This window comes from Sciurus vulgaris (assembly GCF_902686455.1).
Source record: "Sciurus vulgaris genome assembly, chromosome: 5".
NCBI classification, from domain to species: domain Eukaryota; kingdom Metazoa; phylum Chordata; class Mammalia; order Rodentia; family Sciuridae; genus Sciurus; species Sciurus vulgaris.
Genome location: NC_136465.1, coordinates 26618513 through 26634135, shown reverse-complemented (window position 1 = coordinate 26634135; position 15623 = coordinate 26618513). Strand labels below are relative to the sequence as shown.

Sequence of the window (15623 nt, the reverse complement as noted above, 5' to 3'; positions counted from 1 at the left end):
CCATGCACGAAACTAAACTCAAAATGGATTAAGGACCTTGGAATCAGACCAGAGACCCTGCAGATTATAGAAGAAAAAGTAGGTCCAAATCTTCACCTTGTTGGTCTAGGATCAGACTTCCTTAACAGGACTCCCATAGCACAAGAAATAAAAGCTAGAATCAACCACTGGGATAGATTCAAACTAAAAAGCTTTCTCTCAGCAAAGGAAACTATCAGCAATGCGAAGAAAGAGCCTACAGAGTGGGAGAATATCTTTGCCAATCATACTTCAGATAGAGCACTAATCTCCAGAATCTATAAAGAACTCAAAAAACTCTACTCGAAGAATTCAAATAATCCAGTTGACAAATGGACCAAGGAAATGAATAGACACTTCACAGAAGAAGATCTACAAGCAATCAACAAACATATGGAAAAATGTTCAACATCTCTAGTAATAAGAGAAATGCAAATCAAAACCACTCTAAGATTCCATCTCACCCCAATTAGAATGGCGATTATCAAGAATACGAGCAACAACAGGTCTTGGCGAGGATGTGGGGAGAAAGGTAGACTCATACATTGCTGGTGGGGCTGGAAATTAGTGCAGCCACCCTGGAAAGCAGTGTGGAGATTCCTTAGAAAACTTGGAATGGACCCTCCATTTGACCCAGCTATCCCACTCCTTGGCCTATACCCAAAGGACTTAAAATCAGCATACTATAGAGATACAGCCACATCAATGTTCATAGCTGCTCAATTCACAATAGCCAGACTGTGGAACCAACCTAGATGCCCTTCAATTGATGAGTGGATAAAGAAACTGTGGTATATATATACTATGGAATATTACTCAGCCATGAAGAATGATAAAATTATGGCATTTGTAGTCAAATGGATGAAATTGGAGAATATTATGCTAAGTGAGAGAAGCCAATCTCAAAAAGCCAAAGGACGAATGATATCGCTAATAAGTGGATGATGACACATAATGGGGGGAGGGAAGGGTTAGTGTTAGGGTTAGAGTTAGGGTCAGGGAGGGGGGCAAGTATGGAGGAAGGAAGCACTGTATAGAGGGAAAAGAGGGGTGAGAGGAGTGGGGGGAAGGGAAAAAATAACAATGAATCAAACAACATTACTCTATGTAAATTTATGATTACACAAATGGTATGCTTTTACGCCATGTACAAACAGAGAAGCAACATGTATCCCATTTGTTTACAATAAAATTAAAAAAAATAAAATAAAATACATATAATAGCTTTACCAAAGAAAATAAAAAAGAATTGGGAGCATTCATAAAAAAAAAATGTGTCTGTGTGTGTGTGTGTGTGTGTATGTACACTTCATTTTCTTTTTTGGTATCATTTTACTACATGATTATTTATTCTATTAGGTATTCAACTTCAATTACTAAGTGATAATATGGCCTACACCACATTTTAGCAATGTTTTTCTTCCTTAATGTTTAGAATATTCTTTCCTTTATTCTGTAACTTAGTGACTCTAATAAGAATTTCAAAATATTTTTCTTTTCATTTTGTCATTTTTTCTGTATAGTCTTAAAATATTTTTTTTTTCTTAAAGGGTGATAGCTTTACTAAAATATACAGAAGAGTAGGAATATCAGCCTTCTTTTGACTCCAGTGATTTTTCTGCCCTGTTTCTACCTGCAATACTTTCCAGCTGAATACACACTAAAAGATTGGAATTGTGGGGGTGGAAAGGGGTGGATAGAAATTATTCTCTGAGCATATTTATTATGCCAACAATGCAATTTAATGCATTTTTGATGGTGTTCAATTAGGTATTAAAATTTCTCATAACTAGAAATGTTCTCGGTCAGTGGGAATTACTGTAGATAATTTCAGGTAACCTGGGAATAATTTGGCTGGCTAAAAGGCTTAGACCAATACATAAAGCCTCTAGTTTAGGGAAAAATTGATTTGTTCTTCACATTAATCCTCTGCTTAACTATATTGAAAAATGCAAATTCGCATAAAACCTGAGTAGAAAACCAGTAATTCTTACATGTTTTCAAATTAATTTGTGAAGAAACACTATGTCCATAAGAAAAAATGTCCCCCAAATCATCATTTACAGATTATTTTCTAAAGGGTTAAATTATCATTGCACAAAAACAAGACTTTTATTTATTTTACATTACTATTTTAATTTAGATTCCTAATCTTTATTTTAATTAGTTTCCATGACTTCATTTTCTCTAACTCTCTTTCTCTCATACTATTACTTCCATAAGGAGATTGAGGTGGGGGTTAGGTAAAAATATTAGTGCTGTTGAATATATTTGTCAAATATGCCTGGCAAATAACATTCCAAGTTCCAATCACATTCCATGTTCTTTGCACCCTTTTGGCCTTGTTTAAGCTATCAGGGAAAGCACAATGGATTAGAAGAGAAAGTAACAGGCCATTTAGGGAAGCACAGAGCTGATTAGAGAGAAGATGGATTTTAGGTAACTATGTAGTATTATATTTATTTCCATTTACCCTAGGTATTTAGTTACAATTCAATAAAAACTGAGCTCATTGTCAATTAACAAGCCACAAGGAGTTCACAATGACAGCAAATTGAACATGAGAGTCATGATAATGGCATTAAATATGACTGGGTGTGAATAAAGTCACAGGAGACTTGTGTATGTAGACAGCACTGATGCTACTAACTACCAGAGAGGGTTGTTTTACTCCTCATGTACCTGTAAGGAGTACAGATAATTTCTCAAAACACTGCACTTTTAATGGTGAATATTTAGTCAATAAAAATGTATAATGTTTTTCACTGTTGGTAGTTATTCTCTTGAAATTTTGAAAGTTATTCCAATTTAAACAAAACGTTTAAGATTATGAAATACAAAATTGTGTCAAAAGAGTTGGCAAAATTTTTGGTTACACATCTCACAGTGATACACATTAAAATGATAGAAAATAATACAAACGAATGAATCAAAGATACCGCACACTGGATGTGCCCATACTCACTTAGCATGGCGAATATCTGGCAGGGACCTCTCTAGGGCAATGTTGTTGCTGACGAAAATATTGAAACCATTTTCCCTGTATGCTGAGTCATCGTGGTCCTCTTCAGTAAGGGGGTAAGGCTTCCCATGTTCACCTTTCCCTAAGAGGAAAAAACAGATGGAATTTTTCAACCAGTATTAACTTTCTTGTGATTGCTCCCAAGTATTACAAATTTTAAAATCTTTAGAAATTTTTATATACTTTTTTTGCTTATCAACCTTTGATTTGTAAACATAATATTTGTTTTTAGTAACTGGAATGCATTTTTGTTGTTGGGAAATATAATTTTTATGTCAGGGATCCCTAGAAAACAAAATGAGAAACATGTTTTAAGCTTCTTGCTTCTGTCCTAATGAAATTAATTTCCTTAGTGCTGATGACCAACATCAAATAGCTAGGGAATGAAGAAATTATATTTCAAAACAGAAACAAACCCAAAACAAAACAAAACGAAACAAAAAACAGACTAAAATCACTCTAATTAAAGGGGAAAATGAACATTTTTAAGAGTTTTAGGGCTGGGGATATAGCTCAGTTGGTAGGGTGCCTGCCTCGCAAGCACAAGGCCCTGGGTTCAATCCCCAGCACCGCAAAAAAAGAAAAAAAAAAAGAGTTGCAGTTTTGGTCTAAAAAATGAACAAACAAACAACAAAAAATTCAACTCACTATTCTTCCTGTATTATTGTTTGATTTCTTACTAGAAAAATGCCACTTACTATTTTTCTATCTAGATGGAAAAATCAATAAGTCAGTGAGAAATTTCACTCATACAATGGAATCCACTATGTACCAAGTATTGTGCTTTACATACATTTTGGACTAAACACAGCTACACTATGAAATAAACATTGTTTTACCCAAGTTACATGTAAGTAAACAACACAGAGACTAATACTTTCACTAAACATTTCCACAATTAGCAATTAGCCATTGAACCTGGGAAACATTTTAAAGACCTAAATTTCTTTACCATAAATGACCAAATTAGCTGAAGAAGCTCTCTTGACCTTGCATGGCCCTGGGTATTAACTAGATTTATGTCACTCTATATATCCAATATAATAAAAAAATAGTGCAAAGTACCCTTGGCTTTCAGCAATAAAATTTTATTTTTAATTTTTATGTCCTAAATGAAATGTGTATGTACACCTGAGGCTTCATTTTTGTAGAAATATTTTTAATGCTGAACTTTCAGATTCTGGCACTTTAAAGCCTACGAATGTAAAATTTTAAAGCTACACTCTCACTGAAACACCTATTAAAGAGAAATTGTTTTCTTTGTGTAACAATTTGTTCAGACTGATAAATCTCCCAAGACAAGGCTTTTCAAATGTTTAACGAATTCTCTAAAGTTATCAAACAAAACTGGCTCATCACCAATGATGGCAAACTAGACATTTCTGCATTGTAGTTGTGAGAAAAGATTTTAAAATTTTCTGTTTTTATGCATGAAGCCAGCATTTTTTATAGCAAATGCTGCCAACTCATCTTAAGTTTTAATATATAAATCTTCAGGGTCTATAACATCTCATGTAGTTTGACATTTCTTTTGTAAAAATCTAAAAAATAATGAAGCAAGAATACTTTAAATGACAAAAAGGTATATGTTGAAAGTATGATAATATTAAAAAAATTGGCAATGATTATTAATCTATCAACCATTAGAAACAAAATGATGTACCCCATTTGTGTACATTGAATCTAAATGCAGTCTGTAAAAAATTAAAAAATAAATAAAAATAAAAAATAAAATACAAACTTCCAGGTTAAAAAATATATAATACTTATTTTAACACTTAAAATATAGAATTTCCTATTATCAATGATAAATTCAAACCATAATCTTTTCTTTAAATATGAGAAATATTATACCATCTGCTTGTTTAAAAGAGTATGGGAAGTATAATGTTGTACTTTAAATCATCAAAACATAAATATTACATCAAATGTGTATTAAGTAGAAAAATTCCTGTCTCACAAGTATTTATTTACTATGTATGTATACTCAAGGCAGACAGTTGATACTTGACATGGAATTCATGTCAATTTTCTCATAATGCACCTGTATTTATTCTCCAGTTAAAATGGCATTTTATTTACTATGACAATCTTGTAGATCAAAAACTGACAAACATCAGCATTTGATGTTTATTGATTGTCTACTACATGCACCACTGGATAGGGAAATTGAAAATGTATATGGTATGATGTCAGGCCTGAAGAAGCTAGAAATACATTATGCTTAGAAAGATATAGGGCCTATTTATAAAATGGCTGTTGTGAGAAGAAAATATGTCACTTGTGGAATTGAATGACTTGAACTGTAAACCCTATAAGAATTTCCAAAGTTGGCAAACTGAAAAGCTTGGTATAGGCCAGTAATTCTCACTAGCAAAAGTAAGATTTCAGTTCAAACTTCAAGGGAGGTAGAGGATATAAATTATTTATTGTACTGTGCATAAAAATAATTTGTGGTAAATTACTTCGTACATACAAGAATTGTGAAATATGCTGCTTTAAAATGCTTAATAAATCCATTTAAATAGATTGAACTCACAGTTTTTTCCTTGATTGTGTAATGGATGTGGGTAATGTGTGGTTTTAGCTTTAGATATCAGCAAACAGTATAACTCCCTGTTTCTTCTAATTTTATACCATTTCCTCCACACTTTTTTTTTCTGTTTATTCTTCATTATTACCTGCATTTATGTTGTATTTTTAAAAAGTTAACTAATTCATAGTATTTGCTAAGAATAACGTGAGTACCCTTTTCCTATGGTGAGATTGCTATAATTGATAGTCGCCACATCATGGCAATCCTGGATTGATATGCATTAGGGATGTGAAGTTGAGGGGTCAGATAAATATCTAGAATCTGAATTTTATATCAAACTTTCCTACTAAGAAACTGTAACTCAGGTGGCTTCTTTTACATTTCTTCCTTCAGTTTATCATTTACCTAGACAAGAGTTGAGGCTAGGCAGTTGAATTAGAACTACTATTCTAAAGCTGGGCATGATGGTGAACAACTATAATCCCAGGGACTCCAGAGGCTAAGTTGGGAGCATTGCATTTTTGAGTCCAGTCTCAGCAACTTAGAGAAATTCTGTCTCAAAAACAAACAAATGAACATACCAATAATAAAATAACTACTATTCTACATTAACTCTAAATTGTGTAATTTTTTTCTGAATCATCACACTTTGTCAAGTAATTCACACTGAAAAGTTGAACTTGTTAAATATTTTCTGAAGTTCTTATACTTTCAAATAGTACTTACTTCAAAGTAGTTATTAATAATATCTGAGGAATGAAAATAGAGTTTATTCATACAGTCTGTCTGTTAGATAAAAAGGATATTCTTTGTGGAACTAGACTTTAAGATCCATGAGGGCAGATCTGAGGGTACAGTGAGATTCCACATAGACTTGTTTGCTAATTATTAAAATATGAAATATAACTGAAGCTAAGAAAGCAAAGATAAACTGAACTCTATTAGTTTCTTTAAAGCAACTAGACACCCCGAGGTTTATACTGCTAATCTTTCGTTATCACACTCTATACAGATAAAACAAATGTAATTCTGTCTCATACTGAGTTAAAGACATTATTTGTAGGCTCCAAATACAAAGTAAAAGTTTTCTCAGAAAAGTTGCAGTTCATGATGTTTTAATTAAAATTGCCTCCATTTTTCAATCTCAGAGGAACTCATTAAAATTACTTCTCCAGTTAAAGCCAACTGATTCCAAAGAAGAGAGATGAAGTCCCTAAACCTACAGTTCCAATAGTTTTCTTTTCCAAATAAAGATAAAATAATTAAGGCTAATCTCTCATAGAGGGCTGAATAGAAAGAAAATCTGACAAAATAAGCTAAATCTTAGAAAAGGAACTCATTGTTTTTCAGTATGATTTAGATAAGGAAGGCATGTTCCCACAAGCAATGAATTATAAAAAGGATATCATGCTAACTACATGAGTAATAACCAAGAAGTCTGGAGAAGAGATTAAAACTCTTTGCAAATGCATGATAAATATCTGTGAAAGGAATACTGATCCATGTTCCACTCATGCCTGAAGATTGAGATTAGGTAAAGATTAGACACACTGGCCTTGGTGACCAAACCCTCTGTTTTGTTTTTGTGGTATCAGGGATTGAACCCAGGGCCTTGTGCATGCAAAGAAAGCACTCTACCTACTAAGTTATATCTGCAGGCCTCTTGGTCTCAGTTCTAATTCACTTATTCACTCATAGCTGGCAACAAATAGGCTGGACTTGCAATGGCCTTTTGAGAGTGATTCTTTGCAAGGGTTGTGCCAACCCACAATGGTTTTAGGTTTCCAGGTCACTTTAAATGACACTGTGTTTTGATAATGTCAAAAGAATATGTTTTGGAAATGTAAATCAGTTCACTAATTCCCACATATGTATTTCCAAAAACATAAGAGCATGTAATCTAAAAATACCCTTTTTTTTTATAATGCCAGTTATGAAGATAAATTATGATAATTACCAGAAATACAAAATACAAAAATAATAGCTAAAACACTATGACATTTTCAAATGTGAGGAAGAAATGATCCTTAAAAATAAAGCTCATTAGAGCTAGGTGCAGTGGTGAACTGCTGTAATCCTAGCAGCTCCGGAGCCTAAGGCAGGAGAATCTCAAAGCCAGCCTCAGCAAAAGCAAGGCACTAAGCAACTCAGTGAGACCCTGTCTCTAAATAACATACAAAATAGGGCTGGAGATGTGACTCAGTGGTCAAGTGCACCTGAGTCCAACACCTGGTTATCGCCACCCAATGAAGCTCATTAAAGAAGGTCATTTGCAGTGTAGTCAGGAGACAATTAAAGAATGATGATGTGGAGTTGATCACACAACTTGAGAGAATGAATGCATCAAAAAGACACAGCAAAACTTAGAGGAAAAACATCATATATTTTCTTCATAACAAAACTTACCCTTTTATCAATTAGTTCTGAATTTCCAATTTTCACTGACAGAGGAAAAAGCACCAAAACAATGAAACTATGCACATATAGAAGAATTAGGTTCTTTTTTTTTTCAGAGCATGTTGTATGTGGCAGTATTTTTACACAAATATGAAGACTTAAACATTTGTTCAGAGCAACATATGGTCACTACTGGAAAGCTATCTCCTTTGTACTCTAGAAATTTTTAATGAGCCTCATGCAAAATTGGCAAACAGGATAAAGGAGAGAAAAGGGAATGCAAATAGTAACAAAATTACCATTTTAATGATTTCTGATACAATTCCTAGATTTTTATAACTTGATCAGTTAATGTTTTGTGTGAACTCTATGTCCAATTCAGTTGATCCTTGAGTTACAATGTACTGGCAAGAAAAGAGGTTTCTAAGAATTTTCTAACCCAAAGTTTTAATAAATCATACAAAGATTTAGTCATTCAACAAATCTTATACACCTATTATGTGGTAAGAACTGGAGTAGGATTTAGAAAATATACATGGTTCTAGTCCTCATAAAAATGGTGTTATAACTAGGAAAATGAATGACAACTAGGGAAGTAAATTCAAGTACTAAAAAGGTTTTAATTAAATAACTCTTCCCTCTTTAAAAAAATGTGGATTTTTTTGTTGTTGTTCTGTTAATTTACTATTTCCGTTTTAGGAATCATAACAATTAGTCTACTGTCTTTATTCACTTTTAGCAAGAATACAGCCATTTTCAAAAATCAAACTTCACTATTGCAAATACATCAGAATAATTCAGTATCCAGTTGTATTCCTAACTTAGCTGTGTGATCTTTTTTTGTGACTGGAAAGCAAAGTTCGCATGTTCTTTTTCTACTGTTCTAGGAAGTTATTCCCTCTCTTTTGGGTGAAATATTCTTTCGTTTTAAGTTCTTCATTCTTGAAGTTTCCAAAAATTTCCATAAACTTCTCTAACTTATCACTCAGTTTCCACTGTAAAGTCCCTCATGAGGAATATGCCTCCATTCTATCTCCCAGTGCACATGGGAGATATTTCTAAGTTATTTTAAGAGTAGTTAACCACCTATCTCTTCCAGGGGAAAAACATAACAATCTAAGCACGAAGAGTAGAATAACTAAGTATTTAAGGTTTTTCAAGTACTACTTCCTCTGTAGTATTTAAGTTATAATAATGTTGTTGTGAATTACAACATGTGCATCTTTAGATATGAATACATAAAACATGATCTATCCTGGAGATCTCCTCAGGTCACCTGTGAGACACTTGCTTAGTAAAAGTGGTTTTAATTAAGGTTCACATGAGAAGTTTTGTGGCCCATGCACTCAGCATGAGGCCTGTTAGCTATGGTTGGTAAACCTGACTGTGTGGGCTAAGGGACAGGAGGAACTGAGGCCGAGTTATGGACACTGTCAGCATTTTATCCAAAGAGATAGATTACAAGTATTTCTCTGCTCTTTTGCACTTGGAGAATATAAGTTCTCCGTAATCAAAATAAAGCAAAGAAAAACAGTGTTCTTTCAGCATCACCATCTTTTAAGAATGATTTGGTTTAGGATGGGTGGATTTGTATCTTGCAAGGCTTTTCTATTTTCAGTTTTAAAGTGACATCCTCAACCATAATTTTGGGTTGGCACAGTCGCTATGACTATGGGACGATGTGGTGGAAGATTGATACATGGCACCATCTACCACTGCACGCTATGAAGTTCTGTTGCATGAGTCGCTCTAGCATATTTCCATAAAACCTAATGAAGAATGTCAATGAATATGCTGCCTAAATATCTTTTTATTGACCACATTTGTCCTTCATCATGCCATTTTTTTAGTCCCAGGTATGAGTTTTTTCCATAGCTTCTTAAGTGGCCCTCCTGAACCTAATATTAGTCAACCCTCTTTCCCAACCATCATCCATCCTATCTCCATTTTTCATGTTCTTTTCAATTATTTAAAAAAAAAAAAAAAAACTCACTTGCTTTTGTCAAACTTCTTACTCCTTTAACAAGATTTCTTCATGTTCCTTAGAACATAATCTGAATTTCTTAACTTGATCTATAAAGATCTTGAAGATATACTGCATTGGACTTCTTTTCATGCTTGAGAAGACCCCTGCACTGCCTTGGCCTTTGAATTTATGCTTTGTTCCATTCTCTATCCCCATCCCATTTATTGGGTGGCCCCCCATATGTTCTTCAGTTTGTAATTTAGATTATTTTCTTAGAGCAGTCATTGTATATCTCCCCTTATAACATCCTTTTTCATGGATAGGAACGCTGACCACCACATGACCCGATAGGTGCTTAGACATTTTAAATAATAAATGATTAAATCCATTTACAAAGGTTACAGAAATCAAAGAACATATCAACAGCTTGTTTTTAAGAATAAGTCTACATTATCTTACTTTGGAAAAATATTTTCTTTAAAATAGAAGACATAATGAAATATTATATGTTCTTATTATTAGTCTTGGGTGAATTGCCAGATATTAGAGATTCTCTGCATGTTTTCCCTGAGTTACAGATTAGTAAGAAAATTATTTAGAAGAATATATAATAATCTTAGAATAGGTAGATTAAGAATGCAAAATCCACAAAATGTAGAGTAAAAGAAATAGATTTGAATTTAGGAAGCCAGGATTTCAATGCTTCAGAATCAGCATGACATTTGCAATCTCTATAGTTTTTACTCTCAGCAAAATGATTTTTGAGATGTTAATTTTTCCTTTGTCCTCTCTATTGCCCTTGTAAGCGCATGATCCCTTTGAATGCTTTGCGTTAGGGACTTTGACCAATGTAATCCCAATGTCTGTCTGATGTCTTTCTAATTTTGAGTTTCAGGATAGGGAAGAAAGTGAACTGGTTTCAGGAGTAAAATGGACACAAGGGAGTGTCCATGATAATGGCCAGAGGGAAAAATAACTGATCTGCATAAAACAGAAGCAGAGTTTAGCATACCCACTGTGTGACAGAGAAATTGCAAAGGTGCAGAGGCAGGTGCTAGGGAAAGTCCCTAAGTGGGTAGGGGCTCCTTCCCTTGCCAAATAGCACTGTGATTTCACTTAGCAGAGCATCATTTGAGCTCATAAACTTGGGCGACTTAACAGATTCTCTTGGTTTGAACTAAGGGCACAATCACTAGGAGAATAGACAATGTGCCTGAAGGACTTTCTAGAATATATTAATCTGCTGGAGACAGTGTTACCAGAGTCCTAGGAGTGAGTATTCCTAAAAACTGACATGAGTTCCCAGATGGCATAGACTAGGGAACTTGAAGTGTGCAGAGCAAGCAGTTGGGGTATCATCTGGTTGATCATTATCTCAGGATTGGTCAGGTGTCCTTGTTGTGGCAATAAGAAAGTTGCTCTTGCCCAATGGATAGTTTCTGCCCATCATAAGATGTTTATTGACGAGACCTATTGTTCCTGGAGTCCAAGGGGACTCGGAGCAAAGAAGGTAAGTGCAAAATGTAGGCAGAGATGCGAAGTGGGTTTTTTTGTTTGTTTTGTTTTGTTTTATCCTGTTTTAAATTTTTCTATTGGGTGCCTGCCAAGCCCAAGTGTAGAGTCAGTATTTTTAATAAAGGCATTCTCCAAGACCTTGTTACAACAATCAAACTTTTGCTAGATTCTTGTTTATGCCTGTGAGAAGAGGAAACATTAACTATAACTGATTTTCCTGTCAACCTGGTGGGGTAAGGATTAGATGTCAGTTTAATTTATTTGCCAAGAATATATCTTTCATGCATTCAGGATCTGAACAAATATTCAAATCATGTATACATTTTTCAACTTTATCCGCCATAAATTCAGAAGATGAAAAACTTCTCTAAATTTCTCCACAAGCTTATGGATAATGCTAGGATGAAGGAGAAGATTTTGCAATGAGAAATCTCTTCAACAAATGTAAAGGAATGTCATTAAAAGTTCTGCTTTCTGCATTAATTATTGTTGAATTAGTGAAACAGTTATATAAGGTTTCTTTCACTGATAAGAATTCTTAGATCATTTTCTCTATTTTAACCACAATAATAACTAAAAATAAAGCAAACTACCTAGACTATTTCTTTCTAATAAAGGATCCCAGAGGATAGATGAATAACTCTTTCATAGAAAATTTAATATGTCATGTTCTACCTTCAATCGTATTTTTTAAAAGGTTGATGTAAATTGTAAAAGAGGCAATAAAAGGGGTTGGTGAGAAGTAAAATCAGATTTTAGTTTAGATATTAATTTACTTGAATTATTCACTTATCTAAAATATTTTTTCACATTTTAATCACTATAGATTATAAAAATGAAGGGCAGACATTCTATGAAAGGTGATGAATAACTTGAAATACTGTAATAAAATGTATAATAGGTGAAAAGTTAACATTCTTTCCATGATGACTAATTTGGAAGCTGCAAACCAAATTATTTACATGCAACACTTTGCCACTTTTTGAAATGCACTTCTATTAGAAATACGGCATTATATTCACCTTGATCCATTTTTAATGTTCCTTACTAATTAGCATTAAATTATTCTGCCATATTTTCATGAGCAAATAATTTGCACATAGCAAAAATAATGCAAGATGTATTAAAATCAATATATTGTTTTGTGTGTCTCTTTTTGTTAAAATGACTAATGTTGCATTCTGTTACTTAGAAAAGTGACATGATAATTAGCAATGTACATTTCCAACATTGACTGTGAAGACATGTGTGGTCTTAAAAGATAAAGTCTTTTAAAAGTCATTGTAATCACTACTATGTTCTGATATTACATATTGCTTATTTTCTACAAAACTAGCATAACATTCATAAAACATATTTTAGTACATGTAATTTTATGTCTTAAATGATTCAGTGCAAGAAAAACTAATTTAAAAAACAAAGCGAAGTCTTCATTACTAGTGTTATTTAGTTCTGATTAGTTCTGACATCCTTATCATTCTTCTGCAACAAGTTTCCTCATCAGGTAAGGATGTCAGAACTAATCAGAACTATATAACTCTAGTAATAGTATTATTACTAGAATAGCATTATTTTGATAACTAACTCAGAAAAATCTTCTGTCTTGCCAATGTTTATACAAAGAATCATGGAGAAACAGAATTTCCATTCCTACTCTGAAATTTTAATAGTGTTGATTAGTGAGACATGGGGTCATGTGCTATTTTATAGCTACTTTCTCTTTGAAATTCCCTTCATCAAACTAGGTTCCAATTCTCCTTGATAGTGATAAGATATATAAGAATACAAAGAGGGCTGGGGATATAGCTTAGTTTGTAGGGTACTTGCCTCGCATGCATAAGGCCCTGGGTTCAACCCCAAAACTGTAAATAAATAAATAAATAAAAATAAAAAGGACAAAACTTGATCTGTCACAGATATTAGGAAGACAAAGTTAAGAACTAAAAGGTGCATTCTTTCCCAGCTTTATTAAATCACATCATGCGCTCTCTTGTTCAACTCCAGAAATTATGAGATAGCTTTATTTCTTCTATTTTAACAATTTCAGTTCTAATTTTTACAATTTTAGTTCTTTGGAGTCATTAATTTAATTATGACTCCAAAGTTTAGTTTGAATCCTTTTGCTTCTTTTCACATTCATTACTATCCCCCTGATCGTCTCAGTTACAGACTGCCCACATAATCCTACTAACCATTCTTTTCCTTTTATCTTGTACCAGTTTTACCCATTCTCCACACACAATAACAAAATGGGAAACTAAATTATCATTTGTATAATTATTTACCTCTACTTATAGCCTCACTGTATCTTCCCTTAGCACTTAAATTAAATCTGCTCTCTCTCTTTCTCTCTCTCTCTCTTTTTTACATCTTACAAGATTCTGCTTAGACTGACCTGAATTCTCTTTGCTCCCCAAATTTATCTCAGACAGGCCTCCTCTCACATCAGGATATTTTGCCCATACTGGCCTCCATTCTGTGCCTCAGACTCTGTTTCCCTCTATACATAACTTATTGCTTAACAGTTTTACAAAGAGATGGTAGCAATTCAATTGTCATTAGTAATGCATGATAGTTTGGATAGCATACAAGAGTTATTGCATTTGTCAGTCTTTTTGATTATTTTGGTAGGTGGATAGTTGTCTCTTGCAGCTTTATTTTGCACTGTCCTGATGACTTATAGAGTACAGCATTGTTCTATATGGATATGGAATATTTCAGTAACCCCTTAATGAAGTCCTGCTCCAATTATCTCCAAGCCACCTGCTCTGGGATTATCTGTTTTTCATGTGGAATGTATGTATATATATAAATTATGTTATGAATATATTGTATTATGTAATATATTACTATGAATATATATTTAACATATAGATTGTTATGTATCATATTTATGATATATACAAACTATTCAGACTCATAATACATATTATGCATTATGTCACTTATGGTGCATTTTTGCTTTTGATGAAAGAAAGTTTGAATTTAACTTTAATTCAATTAATGAATATTTTCCTTTGTAGTTACTGTTTTTTGTGTTATATTTTAAGATCCAATTTTATGACAATCTTAACTGAAGTGAAAGAGGTATTTTGTCAGTCTATTAAAACCACAATAATGCTATATTAAAAACTGTAAAATTTACTTCATTTTAAACAATTTATTACTGCTCAGATTTGTACAGGTTTAGGCTGGACTCAGGTGGTATTGATTATAAGTTAAGCCTAAATCTAGCTGTGTTTCATCTAGATTTTGAACTACTAGTGGGCAAGCCATAGCTTGCTCTCCTAGTCTAATAGCAAACACCAAAGTTCAATAGGATGAGTACATTTCACACACTTGTTTTATCATTCCTGCTTATGTCCCATAGATCAGGTCAAGCTACATAGTTGAATTCAAAATCAGAGAATAAGAATGTACAATCTAACACTAGTAGAAAGAACTTCAACATGACAAAAATAATGGATATTAGTGGGGATAATAAATTGGGAATATCAGTTCAGTCTCCACAAGCATTCCCCTAGAATGTCCTCTATGTTCTTGTTTTTCCTCCATTATTAGGAAGAATGAGGCTCCCTCTACAGATATACATGTATTAATACCAAATAACCTTGAAAACTTAACTGTACATGATATGTTAGTCAGCTTTATGTCACTGTGACATAACACTAAGAATAATTAACTTAAAGAAGCAAAGGTTTATTTTGGCTCATGCTTTTAGTCCATAATCAGATGGCTCCATTGCTTTTGGGTCTGTGGTAGGCAGAACATTATAGTGAGTACTCACTTCATAGTTTCATAGTGCCCAGGAAGTAAGCCTTTGGCAGGAGGGGGGGGTGGGGAGGAGAGAAGTGGGTTCCTGATAGCCTTCAAGGGCATACCCCCAGTGACCTAACTTCCTTTCACTAGGCTCCACCTCCCCAAGCTTCCACAACTTCCCAATAGAGTCACAGGCAGGTGATCACCCTTTTAGCACATGATAGTTTAGGTGATAGTTAAGATCCAAATCATAATGCATGGCACAAAGGAATTTGCTGATGTGATGAAATTAAGGACCTTGAGATGGGGAGATTATCTTGGTTTTATCCATGTAAACCAGTATAATCACAGGATCTGTTATAAAGGGAAAAGAATGTCAAAAATTCCAAAAGGAGATGTGACAACAGAAA

At 33.5% G+C, this 15623-nt stretch overlaps 1 protein-coding gene across 1 annotated transcript in view; it reads right to left on the bottom strand.

Moving 5' to 3' along the window:
- The window catches only part of GALNTL6 (polypeptide N-acetylgalactosaminyltransferase like 6), a 1118676-nt gene that overhangs the window by 669156 nt on the left and 433897 nt on the right, over positions 1 to 15623 (bottom strand). Inside the window, exon 4 of the mRNA XM_079142956.1 lies at positions 2984 to 3122. Within this exon, the coding sequence (XP_078999082.1) occupies positions 2984 to 3122 (139 nt within the window). The remainder of the gene's footprint in view (positions 1 to 2983; positions 3123 to 15623) is intronic.